Source organism: Oryx dammah, unplaced genomic scaffold (genome assembly GCF_014754425.2).
Source record: "Oryx dammah isolate SB20612 unplaced genomic scaffold, SCBI_Odam_1.1 HiC_scaffold_27, whole genome shotgun sequence".
In the NCBI taxonomy this organism is placed as follows: domain Eukaryota; kingdom Metazoa; phylum Chordata; class Mammalia; order Artiodactyla; family Bovidae; genus Oryx; species Oryx dammah.
In genome coordinates, this window is record NW_024070211.1 from 106,874,211 (window position 1) to 106,893,217 (window position 19,007).

General features: G+C 36.6%; 1 protein-coding gene across 2 annotated transcripts in view; it reads left to right on the forward strand.

Annotated features, from left to right (window-relative positions):
* The window catches only part of XIRP2 (xin actin binding repeat containing 2), a 75,042-nt gene that overhangs the window by 14,354 nt on the left and 41,681 nt on the right, over positions 1-19,007 (forward strand). Inside the window, exons 2-3 of one of the 2 annotated variants that reach the window (XM_040229265.1) lie at positions 11,804-11,964; positions 17,743-17,880. In XM_040229265.1, the coding sequence (XP_040085199.1) occupies positions 11,908-11,964; positions 17,743-17,880 (195 nt within the window). In that variant the 5' untranslated portion in view covers positions 11,804-11,907. Of the gene's footprint in view, positions 1-11,803; positions 11,965-17,742; positions 17,881-19,007 lie in introns of those variants that run through there. The other variant, XM_040229266.1, reaches the window with a different exon arrangement.

The window sequence follows — 19,007 nt, forward strand, 5'->3', positions numbered from 1 at the left end:
CATGCTTCCCTGCCCTTCACAATCTCCTGGAGTTTGCTCAAATTCATGTCCGTTCAGTTGGTCATGCCATCCAACCATCTCTTCCTCTGTTGCCCCCTTCTCCCTCTGCCCTCAGTCTTTTCCAGCATCAAGGTCTTTTCCAGTGAGTCAGCTCTTAGCATCAGGTGACCAAAATATTGGAGCTTCAGCTTCAGCATCAGTCCTTCCAATAAATATTCGGGACTGACTTCCTTTAGGATTGACTTGATCTCCTTACTGTCCAAGGGACTCTCAAGAGTCTTCCCCAGCACCACAATTCAAAAGCATCAGTTCTTCCGGGCTCAGCCTTCTTTATGGTCAACATTAGCTGAGTGATAAATGTTTACCAAATGTATGCTGAAAGCCTTAAGGGGAGAGTTTATCAAATACCCTTATTGTATACCTTGGATACCGATTTAAACAAGAAGAAACTTTGATGGAATCATGCCACCACCTCCCATGCCCTGAGGCAAAACAAATCAATTGCAATGAGAGCAGTCCTGGCTTTGCATTTCCTTCCCTTACAGAAAAGTTTAACTCTGTCCCTGCTGGCTTGGATCAATACCTAACCCCATCGCAAGTTTGAGCTCTACAGTGAGTGACCAAAGAAATATAGATGAAGAATTTGCTTGATTTCCAGTTCTAAACTCAAGCTTATAAGGTCAAAAAAGAACTCACTTAGAGGCACAGAAATTCAACTTACTGGTTTCCCTTTGATTTATCCCTAGATACTCTGAAATAAAGGATTTGTGTGTAGATGTTTAGGAAGCAGAAAGGGAGATTCATACCCTTAATTAAAAGCTTACTTTATAATGTTATATGTTAATGAAAAATACTTACATAAAAGACTGTGCAGAGTTAAATAGCTTTGTACTCAGAAATACCTGAACCTTTTCAAGCTCAGCTCCTTACTGTATGATTGTATCTTTTTAAATGTTACTTTTGCCATTAGTAAACTGGAAATAATACCACCCATCAGGTAGAGTTGTTATAAGAATTAGACATTAAATGATGTGTAAGAATATACATGTAAAATGGCTAACACATAATTGATACCCATTAACAAGTAGTTACTGTTGTAATGCAATATAAGTCTCATTGTGTTAGGGAAATATCTAACAAGACTTATTTTGTAAAAGTATGCATCATCTATAGGCATTTAATAGTTTCAAGTTATTTGACCACTTCAAAGAAATTTAAGTCATTTAATTCAATTATTGATTTTTTAACTGGCCAATACTTTAAGCAATCAATTTAACATATTTAATAGCAATATGATTGAATTTTCAAATATGTCCAAACTAGCAATATTAAGCATGAATGATTATTTAATTTCCATCTAAATTCTATACATTTATAACTGCTCTTGTACCAGGAGAACTTCTTATGAGATGCCAGAGGCTGCAGAATAGAGAAGACAAGTCTATACGAGAAGTTGTTATTACAGTTAGAAATGGTAGTTCTGTTACTCAGATTAGAATCTAAGCGGACTTTTATACTAAGTCTTATCTATGAGTAGGTAGACATTTATTCTTTGAGGCACAAAGAAATTCAAAGATGTTTCCAACAGAGCATGGTTTGTGTATATAAATCTATGAAATTTGGGGCAGCTAGAACTGAAATATGCCATAAAAAGAATTGACTATGTAGTGATTTCCGACTTGGTGAGGTGCATGTACATGTACAGTGGATGCTTGTATTAGTTTTCTATTGCTGCTGTAACAGATTAATGCAAACAGTTATTAATACATACAGTTGTGCTTACAATAGCACAAATCCATTCTATTACAGTTCTGGAGGTCCAAAACAAGTTTCACTGGATCAGCATCACAGTGTTGCCTGGGACCCCCCCTCCTCCTAGAAGTTCTGTGAGGGAGCTTACCTTTTGAAGCTTTTAGAATCTACCTGGATTCCTTGACTCATGGAATCTTTCCTCTGCTTTCAAAGCCAGTAGCTTAGATTTTGTATTACATCTCTCTCTCTCTCCCCCACCCCACTCTCCTCCCCCTCCTCCTCCCCTCCCCTCCCTCTCACTCCTCTTCCTCTTCTCCTTCCTCCTCCACTTCTCCCTCCTCCTTTTCTTCTCCTTCTTCACCTTTTTCCCCCTCTCCCACCTCTGTCATTATCTCTCCTTTTTGACTCTGACTCTCCTGCCTCTCTTTCCCTCATGTGAAACCTTGTGACTACATTGAACCCACCTGGACAATCCTGGATAATCTTCCCACCTTAAAATTCTTAACTTAATCACATCTGCAAAGTCCCCTTTGTCATGTATTGGGTTAACCAGAAAGTACATTCAAGATTTTCTGTAAGATCTTGCAGGAAAATCTGAATGAACTTTTGGTCAACCCAATAAAATATCATATTCACGGATTCTGGGGATTCTCAGTGGTGCAGTGGTAAAGAACCCACCTGCCAATGAAAGAAAAGCAAGAGACACAGGTTCGATCCCTGGATCAGGGAGATCCCCTGAAAAAGGAAATGGCAACCCACTCCAGTATTCATGCCTAGAGAACCCCATGGACAGAGGAGCCTGGCGGGCTATAGTCCATGGGGTCGCAATGAGTCAGCATGACTGCTCACAACACATAACACACACACACACACACACACACACACACTCACAGATTTGGGGCATAAGGATGTACACATCTTTTGAGAACCTATACTTTGTTTACCACATTGCTAAACCTTGTCTTTCTCCTCTATAAGGCAACTGGATGTGTAGGATCTCTTCTAGTACCTGAATAAGGAGAATAGTGGTTAGGGAAGATTTACTAAGAAAGCAAGAACTAATCCTTTTTATTATCCTGAGAGATGATCTGTTCTTGTTAATGTATAAATCATGCAAATCACATGAATGAATGGATTTTGGAGAGGCGACTAGAGTATACACAACACAATGCTTCTGGGGGGAATGGGGCCAAAGGGAGGTTGGTCTAAAAGGTGGAATCTGATTTACTGGGTTCATATGCCACAGCATGCCTTTTGTGCCGTCACGTCAAACACTTTTACTCAGTTAACTCTCTGCCCTTCTTCTCCATGTTTTTTTAAAACACTGTAAATTAATGCAAGATTTGCTATACACTTGCTCTTTCATTTTATTCTCCACCTATTTCTTGGTTTTATAATATTCAAATGAGGGTAAAATATATAAAACTCAAATTGAGTACAAATTTGACTTGGCAGCAGCATTCTGAATGCTTAAAAGAGATGAATTTTATTATTAGCTGAGGGATATGCAAATATTAAGAATTATAGAAAATTTATTCATGCTAATGGCTCTGAGTCTATGGTATGTCCATAGATTTTATCTGGTGTACACAAATTTGAGCTGGGTTATAAATCATATATTTAGATTTTATGGAATTTAGTTCATCATTCTCCCAATTTAGTTCTAAGTCAATTTTCTGAGTAGTTGACTTCTTTAGAATGCATCCAGAATATAATAGCAAGGCTATTGATATGTCTCCAGAAGTACACTTGCCTTCTTGAAGCTGACATCTGTATTTGAATCAGCTTTGTGGACTTTTGTGACACTCCAGCTCATTCTCTGCCTAGCTTTTAGTCTGGACTAAATAAAGGCTTCTTAAATTGATTTTAGAAAATTTCTAATAAAAAAATCTTTAAATTCTTATTTTTTTGCCTGAGAATTCAAATTACTATTAAACCTTAGAACTTCTTTTGAGTCATAATTATACATCAGATCAGTTTTCTAGGTCTATTTGTTTATTTTATATGTTTTTATTGCATATGCAGTGAGTCAGTTAGCAAAAAAAAAATGACATCATTATGTTGTTTGAATTTTACTTCATCTCTTTCCTTGGGAAGGTAATTGTTTGGGTTTGTCTTTTGGTTTTTGGACAATTGTACTTCTTGAGATATAGCATAGAATTGTACTTAAGTCACAGAACCCAGAGCCAGATTGTCTAGCTTCCTTTCCAGCTCTGAAGCTTACTAGCCACCTGACCTTGAACAAGTTTGACAGCCTTTCCATGTCTCTGTTTCCTTATCTATAAAATGGAGATTAAAAATAAATATAGTCTCTACCTCATACAGCAGTTGAGAGCATTAAAAAGACTAAGGTCTGACATGTAGAAAGCACTTTATACATATTTTCTATTGTTTTTTTGCTTGTGAATCATTCCTTTGAGTCATTTATTTGTCTTTTCAATAATGTTAGAACATAATTAGAGAATTCACACTTCAGCCTATTTATTAAACTTGTCTGTCCTCCAGTTTTCTTTTGTCTCAATACACATTTGGAAAGATTTTGTCACTTTGAATTTTTATGCTAAGAATGTCCAACTGAACTCATTTTATGAATTAGCTATATCTCTCTAAGGAATTTTCATCATTTTAAAAATCACTTAAGTCTTGCTTGAGAAATAAGATCACGACAGAGCACTTGGTGGTGTGAATCTGGTTACACTAGGTGTTTTCTAAATATTTTCCTGACTCTAACATGTGGTGAGAAACTCTTAATGTTTTCCTCAAAAGCATGGCCTAATTTTCCCAACACGATCTGTTGGTAATGCTGCCGTCTCCTTCCTTTTCTGCATCTTCTCTTCCACACGGCCACATGCCAGCCCTTTCTTGTTTCAGTGCGGATGCTCCACTTCTCAGGATGCCTTCCTGACACAAATGCAATGACACACCCAGGCGGATTAGGTTCTCCCCATCCCAGGGGCCCCCCACTCGACCTGATGGAAACCCATAAACGCTCTGGGCTAAAATTGCCTGTCTCTCTTACCCATTAGACTGGAGGCCCTGGAGCCTAGTGAACATGTCATGTTTATTGTGATCGGTATTTGTTTAATAATAAAGAATACATAAATGACATTAAAATAAACCTTATTAAAGTAGAATTCAGCTAATTTATTTCTGAAGTTTCATATGGCAAAGATGGAAAAATATTAAAGTCATCTACAGCGATTATATTCACAACAATTATATAAAAATTCTCCTTTTTGTTACAGATGACCTTTATATGTTTCTGTTCTATGCTAGTCAGCATGCAGAAGCCCATTGTTGCTATGGCTTCCTAGTGGGGTGGCATCTTCTATTGATAGAAGAGCTCTCCATTTCATTGAACATATTTTTGTTTTTAATGCTACAGCCATGATAACTCCTCTTCATTTATTTTGGCCTGGCAATTTCTGGCCCAATATTTCCTTTTTAAATTTTGTCTTGCAGGTGGCATGTGATTGGACTTATTAATATTTGCCTTTGTCTTTTAGGTGAAGTTTGGCACGTGTTTATTTACATTTGGTTTTACACTATTCCATTTTATTTTGTTAAGTCTTTTTCTTTTGTTTTTGGCTGACTTGTTAAAAGGATTGTGTTTTGATTTTTATTGAGTTTTCACATGAGTACCAACTTGAATTCACATAGACGGTAGTTCTCAGAGTTTTGAATTCACATAGACTCTTGAATTCACATAGACTCTAGTTTTCAAAGTCTTGAATTCACATAGACTCTTGAATTCACATAGACCCTAGTTCTCAGAGTCTTGAATTCACATAAACTTGAATTCACAGAGACTCTAGTTCTCTACTGAAACTAAAATTTCACTAATCAGTTCTCTAACTGCTTTTAGTGTCTAGTGTTAAAAAGAAGACATCCTGAATTTTGCCTCATCATCACAGAAATCCTCCATCTGTCTAGACAATTTCTTTTCCTTGATTCTGAAATGTTTCACCAGGATTTACTATCGGTGTTTTAAAATTAATTTTTATCCTGGATTATGATAAATACTTTAAATCTACCAATGCCCAACTTTTATTTTCAGCAAATATTTCTTCTATTTTCAGCAAAAATTCTATTTTTCATTTGTTCTGCTCATTCCTCCACCTTCCCACTGAAATGCTACTATCTTGTAGTAGCATTTTGAATTTTGCTGTCTTTTCTCTATCTTTGTCATCTTCTTTCACATTGTCACTAGTATTTCGCTACTGGTTTTTCTCTTCTGCAGCATATGAAAAAGAAAGTCGCTCAGTCATGTCCAACCCTTTGCGACACCATGTACTGTAGCTCGCCAGGCTTTTCTGTCCATGGAATTCTCCAGGCAAGAACACTGGAGTGGGAAGCCGTTCCCTTCTCTAGGGGATCTTCTGGACCCAGGGATCGAACCCAGGCCTCCTGCACTGCAGGCAGATTTTTTACCATCTGAGTTACCCAGGGAGCCCTCTGCAACATACAGTAACTCTATTAACTGCCTTCAATGTGTGCTTTAATTCTTCTAAAAAGCTTTTATACCTTTAGTTCTTTTCCCACCTTTGATAACCTTCCTTCTGATTTCACCACAGCTAGGAAATCAGAAACACCTCTGCTTATACCTGTGCTCTAAATCAAGAGACCAAATATCAGCTTCACAACTCAGACTCTAGCAAACAGTCTCTTAGTGAAATAAAGAGGTCAAAGTATTTTTTACTTTATTTCACATATTTCATATTGCGCAGGCAAAAGGGAGAAGTAAAGAGGTGACTCACAAAAATTTACACCATCCTTGTGCAAGCCAGTTTTAAAGCTCCTGGCGTTCAATATCAGTCTTTCATCCAATAACATCCATTGACATAATCGTCTTTTCCATAAAACTTTACCCACAACTACAATTTGGGAATGGGCCTCTCATATTTTGAAAATAATAAGCCATATTTAAATTTAGAAAACATGTTGAGATTGAATCTTGCTTTAGAAATAAGATCATGACAAAGCACTTGGCTGTGTGAATCCTGCCACATTAGGTGTTTTCTAAATAAACACTTTTATGACTTTGACAGTATTTTGAAGCAATACACTGAGCCTACCACTATGTATCTAGACATTAACCTTTATTTCCAAGTCATTATTCTAAAAAGACCTTAGAATTATGTTTATAACTTGTTATTTCAGATTTTAGACATTTGTTTAGTGAGAAATAAGGATAGATTTGTCATTTTTTAATGCTCTAGGAACATATCATTTATAAGATAAAAAAACTGAATTGCATCTTTGAAAATTCCTGAACAGCTAATTTGAAGACTAGTTCATAGCAAATGTCTCAGTGACCCTTTTGAAATGCCTCTTGATATTAGTCTCTGCATATTTCTAAGAATTCTTTCACTGATAACAGAAATTGTGAAATTAGGAGAAATTTTCAATGTGTATTCAAAACATTGACTATTCCTCATCATTTTGTATATCTGATATCTTAAAACTATTATCACCTCCAAGAAAACACAGAAGGCTGACTATGCAAACCCTTCTGTGACTGATTACATGCAGATGAATAATTGCTCAACAAAATCAGGGCATTCTGCCTTATCTTATACTACTTTGCTTTTTAAAAAATTCCTTAAACAAGGACTTTCCACAGAAAGTAAAATTCAAGGACTCATAATAAACTTTGCAACCTAGGTAAATTTGCTTGATTGATCAATTGGTTTAGTCAGTTTCTTCATTTTTAAAAACTGCAGAAGAAAAGCACATGTTTGGGGCTCATGGAAAATAGAGACATGAAAAATAGTCACACACTCTCTCATGATTTAAGAAAATAGGAAGTGGACATAAATTGGGTCTAACTGGAGTATATAACTTCTTATATTACAAAAGGTAATAATAGAAATCTTTCCCCTAAGAACCTCAGAATTCTTTGAAAAGGCATTCTTACCCTTGGTTTCTAATAGTCTCATGATAACAGCTTAGATTTGTTGGTGGTGTATATTCTTTCCAAGTACTTCCCTATATGCTCTTTCTGCTTTACAGGATATATTCTATTACAGAAAGAATTAACTTGGGGGTAGATTAGCAAGTATTTTCTTATCAGCAAATAAAATATTCTATATATAGGATTACAATAGATTCTAGGCTGGGCTGGAGAACTCATTAACTGGAGATTTGAGAGAATTCATTGAACTTTTAAAAAAAGTTTATTTACTCATCTGCACAGTGAATTACCTCTAAATCCCAGAGACAAATAACTTCTAGTATAATGGTTTTGTGATGTAAATATTTATAATGCTTTCTATCAGAAATAGTCATGTAAAATTTTATTTTCCCTTCCTCTTTTTCACAGACCACTGTAGCCTTATGGCATGGTCCTCCACTCTGTTTTCCATTAGAATACTTACAGGTCCTATTATTCCCTATTTTCTACAAGTATTTTATGACAATGGCATCTTTAGTTTCCAGTCAATTATTAGTAATGTTTTTAAAAATTATTTAATTTTTAAAGGTTATCTTCCATTTACAGTTATTACAAAATATTGGCTATGTTCCCTGTGTTGTACAGGATATCTTTGAGTCTGTCTTACACCCACTTTGTTCTGTGTTACCTTTCTCTTTAAAGTTTCCCTAAACTCAGTTAACCCTGTTTCTAATGTCAGTCGTATTCTGAAAGAGAATATCATGAGGTCAGACAACCAATGTTCCTATCTTCTTTGCCACACATCACTAAGAAAGGGACTGTCCTTACAGATGGCTAACAAATACATGAAAAGATGCTCAACATCGCTTATTATTAGGGAAATGCAAATCAAAGCTACAATGAGATATCACCTCACAACAGTCAGAATGGCCGTCATCAAAAAGTCTACAAACAATAAACGCTGGAGGGGGTGTGGAGAAAAGGGAACGCTCTTGCGCTGTTGATGGGAATGTAAATTGATACATCTTCCACTATGGAAGATGGTACGGAGATTCCTTTAAAAACTAGGAATAAAACCGCCATATGACCCAGCAATCCCACTCCTAGGCATATACCCTGAGGAAACCAAAATTGAAAAGGACACATGTATCCCATTGTTCGCTGCAGCACTATTTACAATAGCTAGAACATGGAAGCAACCTCAATGTCCATCAATAGATGAATGGATAAAGAAGCTGTGGTACAAATACACAATGGCCATAGAAAGGAATGCATTTGAGTCAGTTCTGATGAGGTGGATGAACCTAGAACCTATTATACAGAGTAAAGTAGGTCAGAAAGAGAAAGATAAATATTGTATTCTAATGCACATATACAGAATCTACAAGAATGGTACTGAAGAATTTATTTACAGGGCAGTGATAGAGAAACAGACACAGAGAATAGACTTATGGACATGGGGAGAGGGGAGGAGAGGGTGAAATATATGAAAAGAGTAACATGCAAACTTACATTACCATATGTAAAATAGGTAGCCAATGGGAATTTGCTGTATAGGTCAGGAAACTCAAACAGGGGCTCTGTATCAACCTAGAGGGGTGGGATGGGGAGGGAGATGGGAGGGAGTTTCAAAAGGGAGGGGATATATGTATACCTATGGCTGATTAATGTTGAGGTTTGACAGAAAACAACAAAATTCTGTAAAGCAATTATCCTTCAAAAAGAAAAAAAGAGACTGTTTTACGAACCTTACAAATTTACATCAGGTGTCATCAACATCAGGATAGGAACAAATGGGTGCGCTGCCTCACAGTGCATTCGACAGGAAGCATCACCTTGTTTTTCAAATGAGGAAATTAAAAGACATTGACTTAGGAGGTTAAAAAACAACATGGACACAATTTATGTGCTCCAGGTAGGTTTTCTACTCCACTACCCTGCCTGTGTAGGCAGAGTCACTGATGGGGAAAAGAGAGAAAGAGAGAGAGAGAGAAACAGAGAGATTAAAATATAATGTCTTTTCTGTGATCAGAAGAAAAAGCCACAAGGCAATGGAAGCCAAATCTCTCTAATACTCAGGCAACTGATTTCCTGACCATTAATAATCTTAGGCATTTCCCAGTAAGTAGGATAAAAATTGAAGTATTTGGAAAGTAAATACTCTGTAAATTTTTGCAAAAATAAACTACTGACTTTCTGTTAAGATTGATATAAGAATGACATATTTTATGAATAATGTACAAAATGAAATTTATATCATAATGTGGAAAAACTTTAGTGGTTCATGTTCAATAAAATTTATATAGTGACCATTTACAACAAGAGGAGTATGGCTGAACATAATCAGAATTCATCTGTAGAAATAGACAATGCACAGAGAAAAATAAAGACATATTTTCTTCTGCATGTGAAAGACTTTCAGTAGTTTGTGGGAATCTCTTTTTATCAGGATTATCTGGAGGAGTTATACTTTTGTGTGGATATATAGAGTTTTTGGAAGACAGGTGAATTTTAAAAACTAATTCACATTTATTGTGAATATATCAGGTTATACAATCACAGCATGCATATGATACGTCTTATTCCTTTATATTTTATTTTTGATATGTGTGAAATAAAATATAAAAAAATTAAAACTTTAAAATATACCTATAATTTAATATAATAAGACGTCCTTAAGGAAAGCCAAATACAGGGTCAAACTACAAATGATTTTTAATCTCCCCTGGGTCACACATATTATTCTCAAATTGCTGTGTGTACATGAATTTTGAAGTAGCTGATGGAAAAACCAAACAATTTACTAAGATGGTTCAGTGTGGGGACAAGGTGAGAAGATAGGGGAGCAGGGCAGGGAGGAAACAGCTTGGTGGTCTGTAATCTGGGGTTGTCTGGGGCTTTGAGTCAGTGTTAGTAAACCAATTCAAATAACAAAGCACACCAAAGACCACTACCCTATGAGTGCAAAAAACAACAGCCCTAAGGAGAAAGGCAGGGGTGTATGAATGAGTGATGAACATATCAAAACACACACACCATTCACTGGTTGGCCCTAGAAGGAGCCCTTGAAATGATTTTGGAATTACAATTTTTAAAGAGTAAATAGTAAACCAACAAACAGAGTGATAGCAGCAAAGAACACTGAATTCAATAACAAAAACTAGTTTTGAAATCAACTCTGGCACCTCTATTTAAATAAACATGGAGAATCACACTCACCAGGGAGGCTTCTTAGAGTGCTTTCACATCAGGAAACATTTAGATGTGTTTCCTTATGCCTTAAACGAACAGATTAGACCAGATGAGACTACAGTATCTCTAAAGACGTTTCTGCTTCTAACATCTGTTATTCTGTGATCATGCAATCAGGCTTTTGCTCTGTTTGCAAATATGTAATATCTAATGCCCTATATTTTTGTCAGGTAGATGGCTTTCATGGGAAAATATCAGGTGGTCTGAAATGACTGGTAAAACTTATTTTTAAAGGGAACAATGAATTGTCTTATGTAACACATGCCTCTATGAAATAAAAGGAAAAACTCCAGTCTGTAATTCTCATAGCATTCACATATTTTAGATCTATCTCAATAGATCTTTCTAGATCTATCTCCTTGAGGGTTGAAGGGTAAGGTAAGAGGCAAAGAGCAATTTTTAGACTTGCTAAAGATTTAGTCAAACCACCAAATCTGACACTTACTAATTGTGTGATCATGGGAAAGTTTTTGAATTACTCTGATTCTCCATTTTCTTTATCTATAAATTTTAGAAACTAATGGAACATACTTCATGAGGTTGTTAGAGAAGTAAATGAGATTACGCTTTTATAGCATTTAGCATAAATCCAACACATAGTGCTTCAGGAGTTTCATTAACATTATGTATCTCTTAATAAATACTTACTGTTTATCAGAATAATGGCAGGAAAGTGAGGCAGTATTTTCATTTGCTGTTTGCATAAGCAGATGCTTCTCTATTGGCATTTTGTAGCTTTGCTTGAAGGTTTAAAAAAAAGAAGGTGACTGTGAAACATGGGAAATACTGTGGTATACAGTCTGCTTTCCAAAACCAGATGTTTTAGGTGCCTTCACTGTTCCTAAGATGATGTTATTTTCTTTTCAAAACCTGAATCATATCTGACCATGCTACATTTGTTTTTAGTGACTGCTGGCCCTAATAAGCCTGCGAGTGGATTTGCAGAAGACACTGCCGCGCAGAGCAAGAGTGTGTCAGACCTCCAAGAAGTGGTGTCCTTGAAGGAACGGATGGCGAGGTACCAGGCAGCTGTTTCCAGGGGCGACTGCCGCAGCTTCTCCGCCAATGTAAGCTGCTCCTGGTGCTCCTGCATTAGGCCGGCTGATTGCCTTTCACATCCCTCTTTACATGGCAATATAAGAATACTACTGGACAACTGGATAAAGTAGAGAAAACAGAAACAATGTGTATCAAATTCAGGGTGTCTGAAGTTAAGCTTCAGCTCTGCCACTTCCTGGGGCTTCCCAGGTGGCACTAGTGGTAAAGAACCTGCCTGCCAACGCAGGAGACATAAGGGACTAAGGTTTAATCCCTGGGTCAGGCAGATCCCCTGGAAGAGGGCATGGCAATCCACTCCAGGATTTTTGCATGAAGAATCCCACGGACAGAGGAGCCTGTCAGGCTACAGCCCCTAGGGTCACAAAAAGTCAGACATGACTAAAGCCACTTAGCATGCATGCTGCCACTTACAATTTGTATAAACTTGGGCTCCTATCTTAACCCCTCCCTGAACTTCAGTTTCCTTAACTGAAAAATGGGGAAAACCACCTACTGCAGAGAGTCTCTGTGAAGAGTCAAAGAGATAATTTACATGTAAGCTGTAAGGCACTGTATAAATGTGTTATTATTGCCCCAATTATCATTTAACCTATAGCTATTCTCCTCAGGAAGGTTGGGAATTAATTTCAAAATCTTAATCATGTGGGTCTGCCTCCCATCCTTCTTGTTCACATGTATAGTTAATTTAAATTCACTGGCAATATAATTTCTTTTGCTTTTTTCATTTCTCTGTATGCACTAAATCCATTACGAGTAGCTTAATCAACATAGAAATGAGGGAGATTAGCAATGTAGGCACTCTGCTAAACCAGTTATGATTATAGGAAAGAGCAGAATTCAGTAAGACCGCCGATATTTAGAGCCAATGCATAATAAAGTCATATTCAAAAGAGTTTGTTGGGCTCCATATTCTGCGGCCTGCAAGCCACAGGATTTGAGAAGTCATTTTATTAGTAGAAGCTTTAATGGAATGTAAGGATATTCTTTTATAATTATAATCTCCAAATTAGCAAAGATGTTCATTTATCCACAAGAGAGAGAGAATAGCCAAGAAGGGTGGTATTCTAAAATAGCTACTGTGAAGCGGCGTTTTTCTTTACAAATTATTCAGAGACAAGAATGACTGTGCCAAACTCATTAACAATATTGCAATCCTAGCTGACATTTAAGATTTTACATAGTAATTAAAATACATTTTAGACACAGCATAGATGTTGAATGAATGTAGAGAAATAAATATCTAAATACTTCCAAAACAAATAGTATCCCTCCAGCGCCTCCTGCCAGTCTTCTTACATAGCACCCCCTGCTGGATCATTAAGCAATTTCACCACAAGTTAGATAATAAATTGGAAAAATGTTTCTTGGGGAAACAAGCTGACTTTGAAAATACCTAGATAAAGACTAGCTATTTACTAAGCTATCTTTTATCTAGGAAGACTTTTATCTTGCTAGGCACGAGGATAATATACCATAAAACAAATGTGTACAAGGCATGATTTGTATTTATGTTAAAAGGAAAACATTTAAATCAGGCACATGGGAAACTAAATTTCTCACTATTTAATATAAAAAATTTTTAATTTCAGTGCTATTCTGAAGAAAGTCTATGTAAAAGGAATTTAATAGTCCCTGTCTTTCCTGCCCATGTACAGATAAAACTAACTGAGGGACAACGATTTATGGGAGGTCATGTAATTAGATAGCAACGAAGCCAGACTAGATTCAAAAAGTCTCTTGACTCCAGTACTCTTTTAACTATATTCAACTGCCTCTTCTTATACAGGAAAGCATCTTTGGCCCGAAAAATGCCCTATTGTTTGGTTTGCCCCTAAGCTAATATTTTGAGAAAAATGAGCACATATATTATCTCAGAGAAATCCTGATAAGTATCTAAGATACAGCAAAATAACTGCCTCATTTGGTCAATTGCATCAAATGTTTGTTTAATCAAAAAGCATGGGAACTACTTATAACCAAGTGTTGTCTACATAAATAAACCAAATATTTTATGTGCAGAATTTGGAAGTCATTGATTTGGGCCCAAACTGAATCCATTATATTTGAATTACACTGAGATAGTTTCTTTGTCCTAGATCAGTTTCTCTGTCCTAGATCAGTTTCTCTTCGTCCTAGAATCAGCCAGATGGTATTTTGTTGAACATAAAGCAAAGGCTGGGGCTTCCCTCAGAGCTCAGTTGGTAAAGGATCTGCCTGCAAAGGACACTGGGGTTCAATCACTGGGTCAGGAAGATCCCTTGGAGAAGGAAATGGCAACCCACTCCAGTATTCTTGCCTGGAGAATCCATGGGCAGAGGAGCCTGGCAGGCTGCAGTCCATGGGGTCTCAAGAGTCTGACACGACTTAGGGACTACACCACCACCACCACCAAAGGAAAGACCTGCCTGTGAAAAAGCATCAGTCTACAGAAGCCCCATAGAGGAGAAAGGAGAAGTAACATTCATTAAGCAACAAAACAACACATTTGGTGCTGTGCAATTTTATTTCCTTTATCTTCTTTTTTATCACTTGCTAAGAATCTGTGAGAAATATGTTGCTACCCACCCCCCACCCCAGTTTATAAGAAAGAAAACTGAGGTTAAGGAACTCTAGCCCAAGGTTTCAAGGCTCATACATGGGATTAGAATCACTGTTTGTCTTTCTCCCCAAATTATGTTATTTCTATTATGCTCTAGAAACCAAGAACAGTTCTTTTAAACAAAATTGCTGATTCTCTATGTAATATACTTGCCTAGGTTTAAGCGTTATATATTTAAATTAACTTACTATTAAAATAACATTAGGTAGATTTTGTGTTAGGAAATTGACTTGTTAATAGAATAATTTTATTGGTGTACCCATTAAATTCCAAATCTTATTGCTGTGTCCAAGAATAGGAAACATAGAATAAAGATAAACATTTTTTTTAAAGGTTCAACGCAAAGCAATCTAAGTTATATGGTCATTGACAATTACATGGAGCAGTTGGGATGTCAGTACATGGTGGTAACCAAGGCATAATGATTTCAGTCTAAGCAAAGAAACATCACTCCAGCTCATAGTCACAGGCTGCTTCTTGAGTAAGTCCTGCCATCTTACATAGGTAAACTTGCACTTACAAGCTGAACTAAACAAAAAAACCTTTTCACTCCTACTAACTGAACTATCTTTCCCCCTTAGGCCAGCAAGTGGCATCAGGAGTACTGGGTTGTATTACTAGAAAATATCAACAAACTGTATGCATTGTTGCGTGTGTAACATGGTCTAATTCCAAAGCACGATGCTAAAGGAAATTAATGGATATATTCATTTTTTTCTAATTCGTTTAGTAGATAAGAGGCAATCTATTCAGTGTAAGAACTGATATTTTTGTGCAAACACACATACCAGGAAAGTATCCATTCATTAGCATAATTAATCAGACCTACCAGATTAATTTGTACATCATTTGGACATTGTTTATAGTTGTTGGAAAAGGTAACTTTCTTAACAAAATTTGGCTTGATTTCTGTAATTTGATATTTATATATTACCTATAAATGATCTGAGAAGGCAATGGCACCCCACTCCAGTACTCTTACCTGGAAAATCCCATGAATGGAGGAGCCTGGTAGGCTGCAGTCCATGGAGTTGAGAAGAGTCGGACATGACTGAGCGACTTCACTTTCACTTTTCACTTTCATGCACTGGAGAAGGAAATGGCAACCCACTCCAGTGTTCTTGCCTGGAGAATCCCAGGGAAGGCGGAGCCTGGTGGGCTGCCGTCTATGGGGTCCCACAGTGTCGGACACGACTGAAGCGACTTAGCAGCAGCAGCGTACATGATCAACTGAAAAAGGTCATTTATGTAAATTAAATGATAGAGGGGATAAGAGAAATACTGTAGCCTTAATTTACCCTTCCCTTTCTTTATCTTAAATTTCAAAAAAGATGCCATAATTTCTTACGATTTTAACATGTATCAAGTGATAGTAATTGACCAGGATATATATGTGAAGTTTGTTACAGTTTGATAGAATGTATCCCTTCTTTCCATTGAGCTAATGTGCTATTCTTAAATATTTGGCAGGCCCTGTAACTGGAGAAAGGTTATAAACTTGATAAAGCAACCACTTGAGTATCTGCCAGTAATTCAGACAATCCTGAACATTCATTTCATCTCCAGTATTTTAGAGTATTGCCTGCGTGTGGGCATGCATGCACGGTCAGTCCTGTCCAGCTCTTTGTGACCCCACGGACTGTAGCCCGCCAGGCTACTCTGTCCACGGGATATCCCAGGCAAGAATACTAGAGTGAGTTGCCCTTTACTCCACCAGGGGATTTTCCCGACCCAGGGATCAAACCCGCATCTCTTGTGTCTCCTACATTGCAAGGTGGATTCTTTACCACTGTGCCACCTCTGGAAACCCATTTTAGAGTAAAGAAAACCTCAATATAGTGTTGTACTTTCAGTACTTGTTTGAGAAACTGTTTCAGTCAGGATTTCAGGATCGTAAGAATCCACAGTCCAGGGAACCTCAGCTCACAAGTACCCAGATACTCTCAGGTTTCAAGTCTTCCAGGGTTATGTCAGGACTGGGCCAGACCTCAGGAGACCTCCTGGGCATGAAGGGTCACTGAATCTCCTCCCAGTCTCATACTGGGACACATCCTAGAGGAGAGTGGGTTGGCCCGGGGCCTCTTTACTCAACAGTTGTCATCCCACCTGGGCTTGAGTGCCTGCTGGGCTGCGGAATATGCTGAATCATCAAAACAAAAGCCATCCAGTTACTGAGCTTCCCACAGGGATAGAGTATCTGAGACAACTTCTCAAAGTTGTTCAAGCTGTTCCAAGTGACTCCTACTAGAATGAGCTTTCTCATCCGTAAACTGCCAGTGATAGACCAGGATCTTTCTAAACTTAGACCCTCCCACCCAACCCAGAGTCTCATATACCAAGGCTAAGAGCTGAGTCCTAGAGTACATCCATCTCGGAGTATCTGTTTTTCTGCCTATTTTTCAAAGGCTAGTGTTAAGACAGACAGCTGTGATTAAGACAGGCAGATATGGTTTCAAACTCCAGCTCCCACACTCACACCCTAGTTGTGAGAATTTAACAAGATGTCTTACTTCCCCAAACCTCAATTTCCTCATTTTAAAGTGAGGATGATAAATGTTCATATCTCACAGAATATGGAGAAGCATCAAATGAAAAAAATATATGTAAATATATAGAAGAAAATCAGTCAGCACTATGTATTAGTGGTTATTTTTATTAACTTTAATATTTTTTCATAGGATTAAAAATATGCTCCCTTAAAATAACTTCAAAGCTATTTTGTTTATCCTTAATGATTTAAGTACATTTTTGAATAAGTCAAATTTTTTTTTAATATTCTTAATGATGTGTTACCTATCTAGACATTTGAAATTTTAATAACAACTTTATTATGGATTAAAATTTAATCCATTGTTCTAATATCTGGCTAGTTTATGTAGTATGAGAGAAATACATTCTAACAGGTCTAATCTCCAGACATCAAAATCTATCTGAGATAAAGAAAATTAACTCAATACTTTGAAGAATCTTCTAACTTTATATCAGAAGACTGACACATGAAAAACCAACATGGATAGATTATTTTTATTAAGGTTTTCTGTAATAAAGGCCTTCTGAAATATTTATGTTACTGTCTTTCTATTATATCACCCATTAATAACTGTCAATGATTTATTTTTAGATAGCTTGAGAATCCTACCCTGAGATGATATAAAGTTGAATTTTCCTTTTTCTTAATTTGTCTTAGATGCTGGAAGAATCAGAAATGTGCACAGTGCCTGGTGGTTTGGCCAGAGTGAAGAAACAATTTGAGAAGGACAAAACTGCTTCTTCCTCTAATACCTTCACTCAGTACCAATACCAACACCAGAACAGATCTGAGCAGGTAATACTACTATCAGTAAAGCATAAATCCTGTCTGGCTGAAATGCTCTTATTTTAGTGTTAATATAAAACACACACACCCGTCTTCTTTGGTGGTATATTTGTTTTCATTACTCATCAAGAATGGTAATTTTGAAATGTTTTGAAAATCATCCTGAAAGCATATCAGTGTATTAACTTATTGGAGCATTTTGACATGTTTCTAGAAAATCACACTGGTATATTTTTTTCTCGGCTTCTAATGTCTCAAAAATGAAAATTAAATAGTCTAAGTTAGTCAACAGGTAAACAGAAATGTTGAGAACAATATTTACATTGAACCTCTGCCTTTACATTATAACTCATGATAAACTACCTGTTATTTCTTTGCATAGATTTAATTTGAAGCATTATTCAGCTGCTTATTTTGATGAGTTTTCTGTTTTCTTAAAATCATCAAAAATTGAGTAGTGGAACCTAGATGTTATATAAAACTTAATAATGCAACCTCTAAATGCCATCTTACATAAAAGATTTTATTTTCTCATTTCATTACTCCATTGTCATATATCACCAAATATTGTCATGGGTTATAATGATTTTTGATTGTGAAAATATTAGTAATAAGACTCATTAGACTGAGCCTGGCACTGTGAAAAATAGTAACTGCATTGTAAATAGCCTTTCTATGAGGAAGAAAGTAACTGGGATATTTCTGAAATGTTGTCATAGGACATAAAAGTACTTTTTGTTTTTGGTTTTTCAGAAAAATCCCAAGGATATTTAGAGTTCTCTAAGTTTTGAATATTAAGGCGGTCAAGTGTGTATGGTGGTCGGGTAGCAGGGAAACTCTATCAGATAGATTAATTAAAAGTCTGATATGTGAAATAGTATTTGTTTTATTTTTCTGGCTTTGTTTGAAAAAAAATTTTAAGGTGCAATATAAGTAGCTCAAGTTTAAGGCAAGATTTCTTTTAATTTTACCTAAAGGAAATGTAATGTAAATAAATTAAGATTGGATATTGTTGCCGTTTGGTCGCTAAGACATGTCCAACTCTTTTGTGACCTCAAGGACTGCCCATGGAGTTTTTCAGATAAGATTACTGGAATGGGTTGACATTTCCTTCTCCAGGGCTATCTTCCCAACCT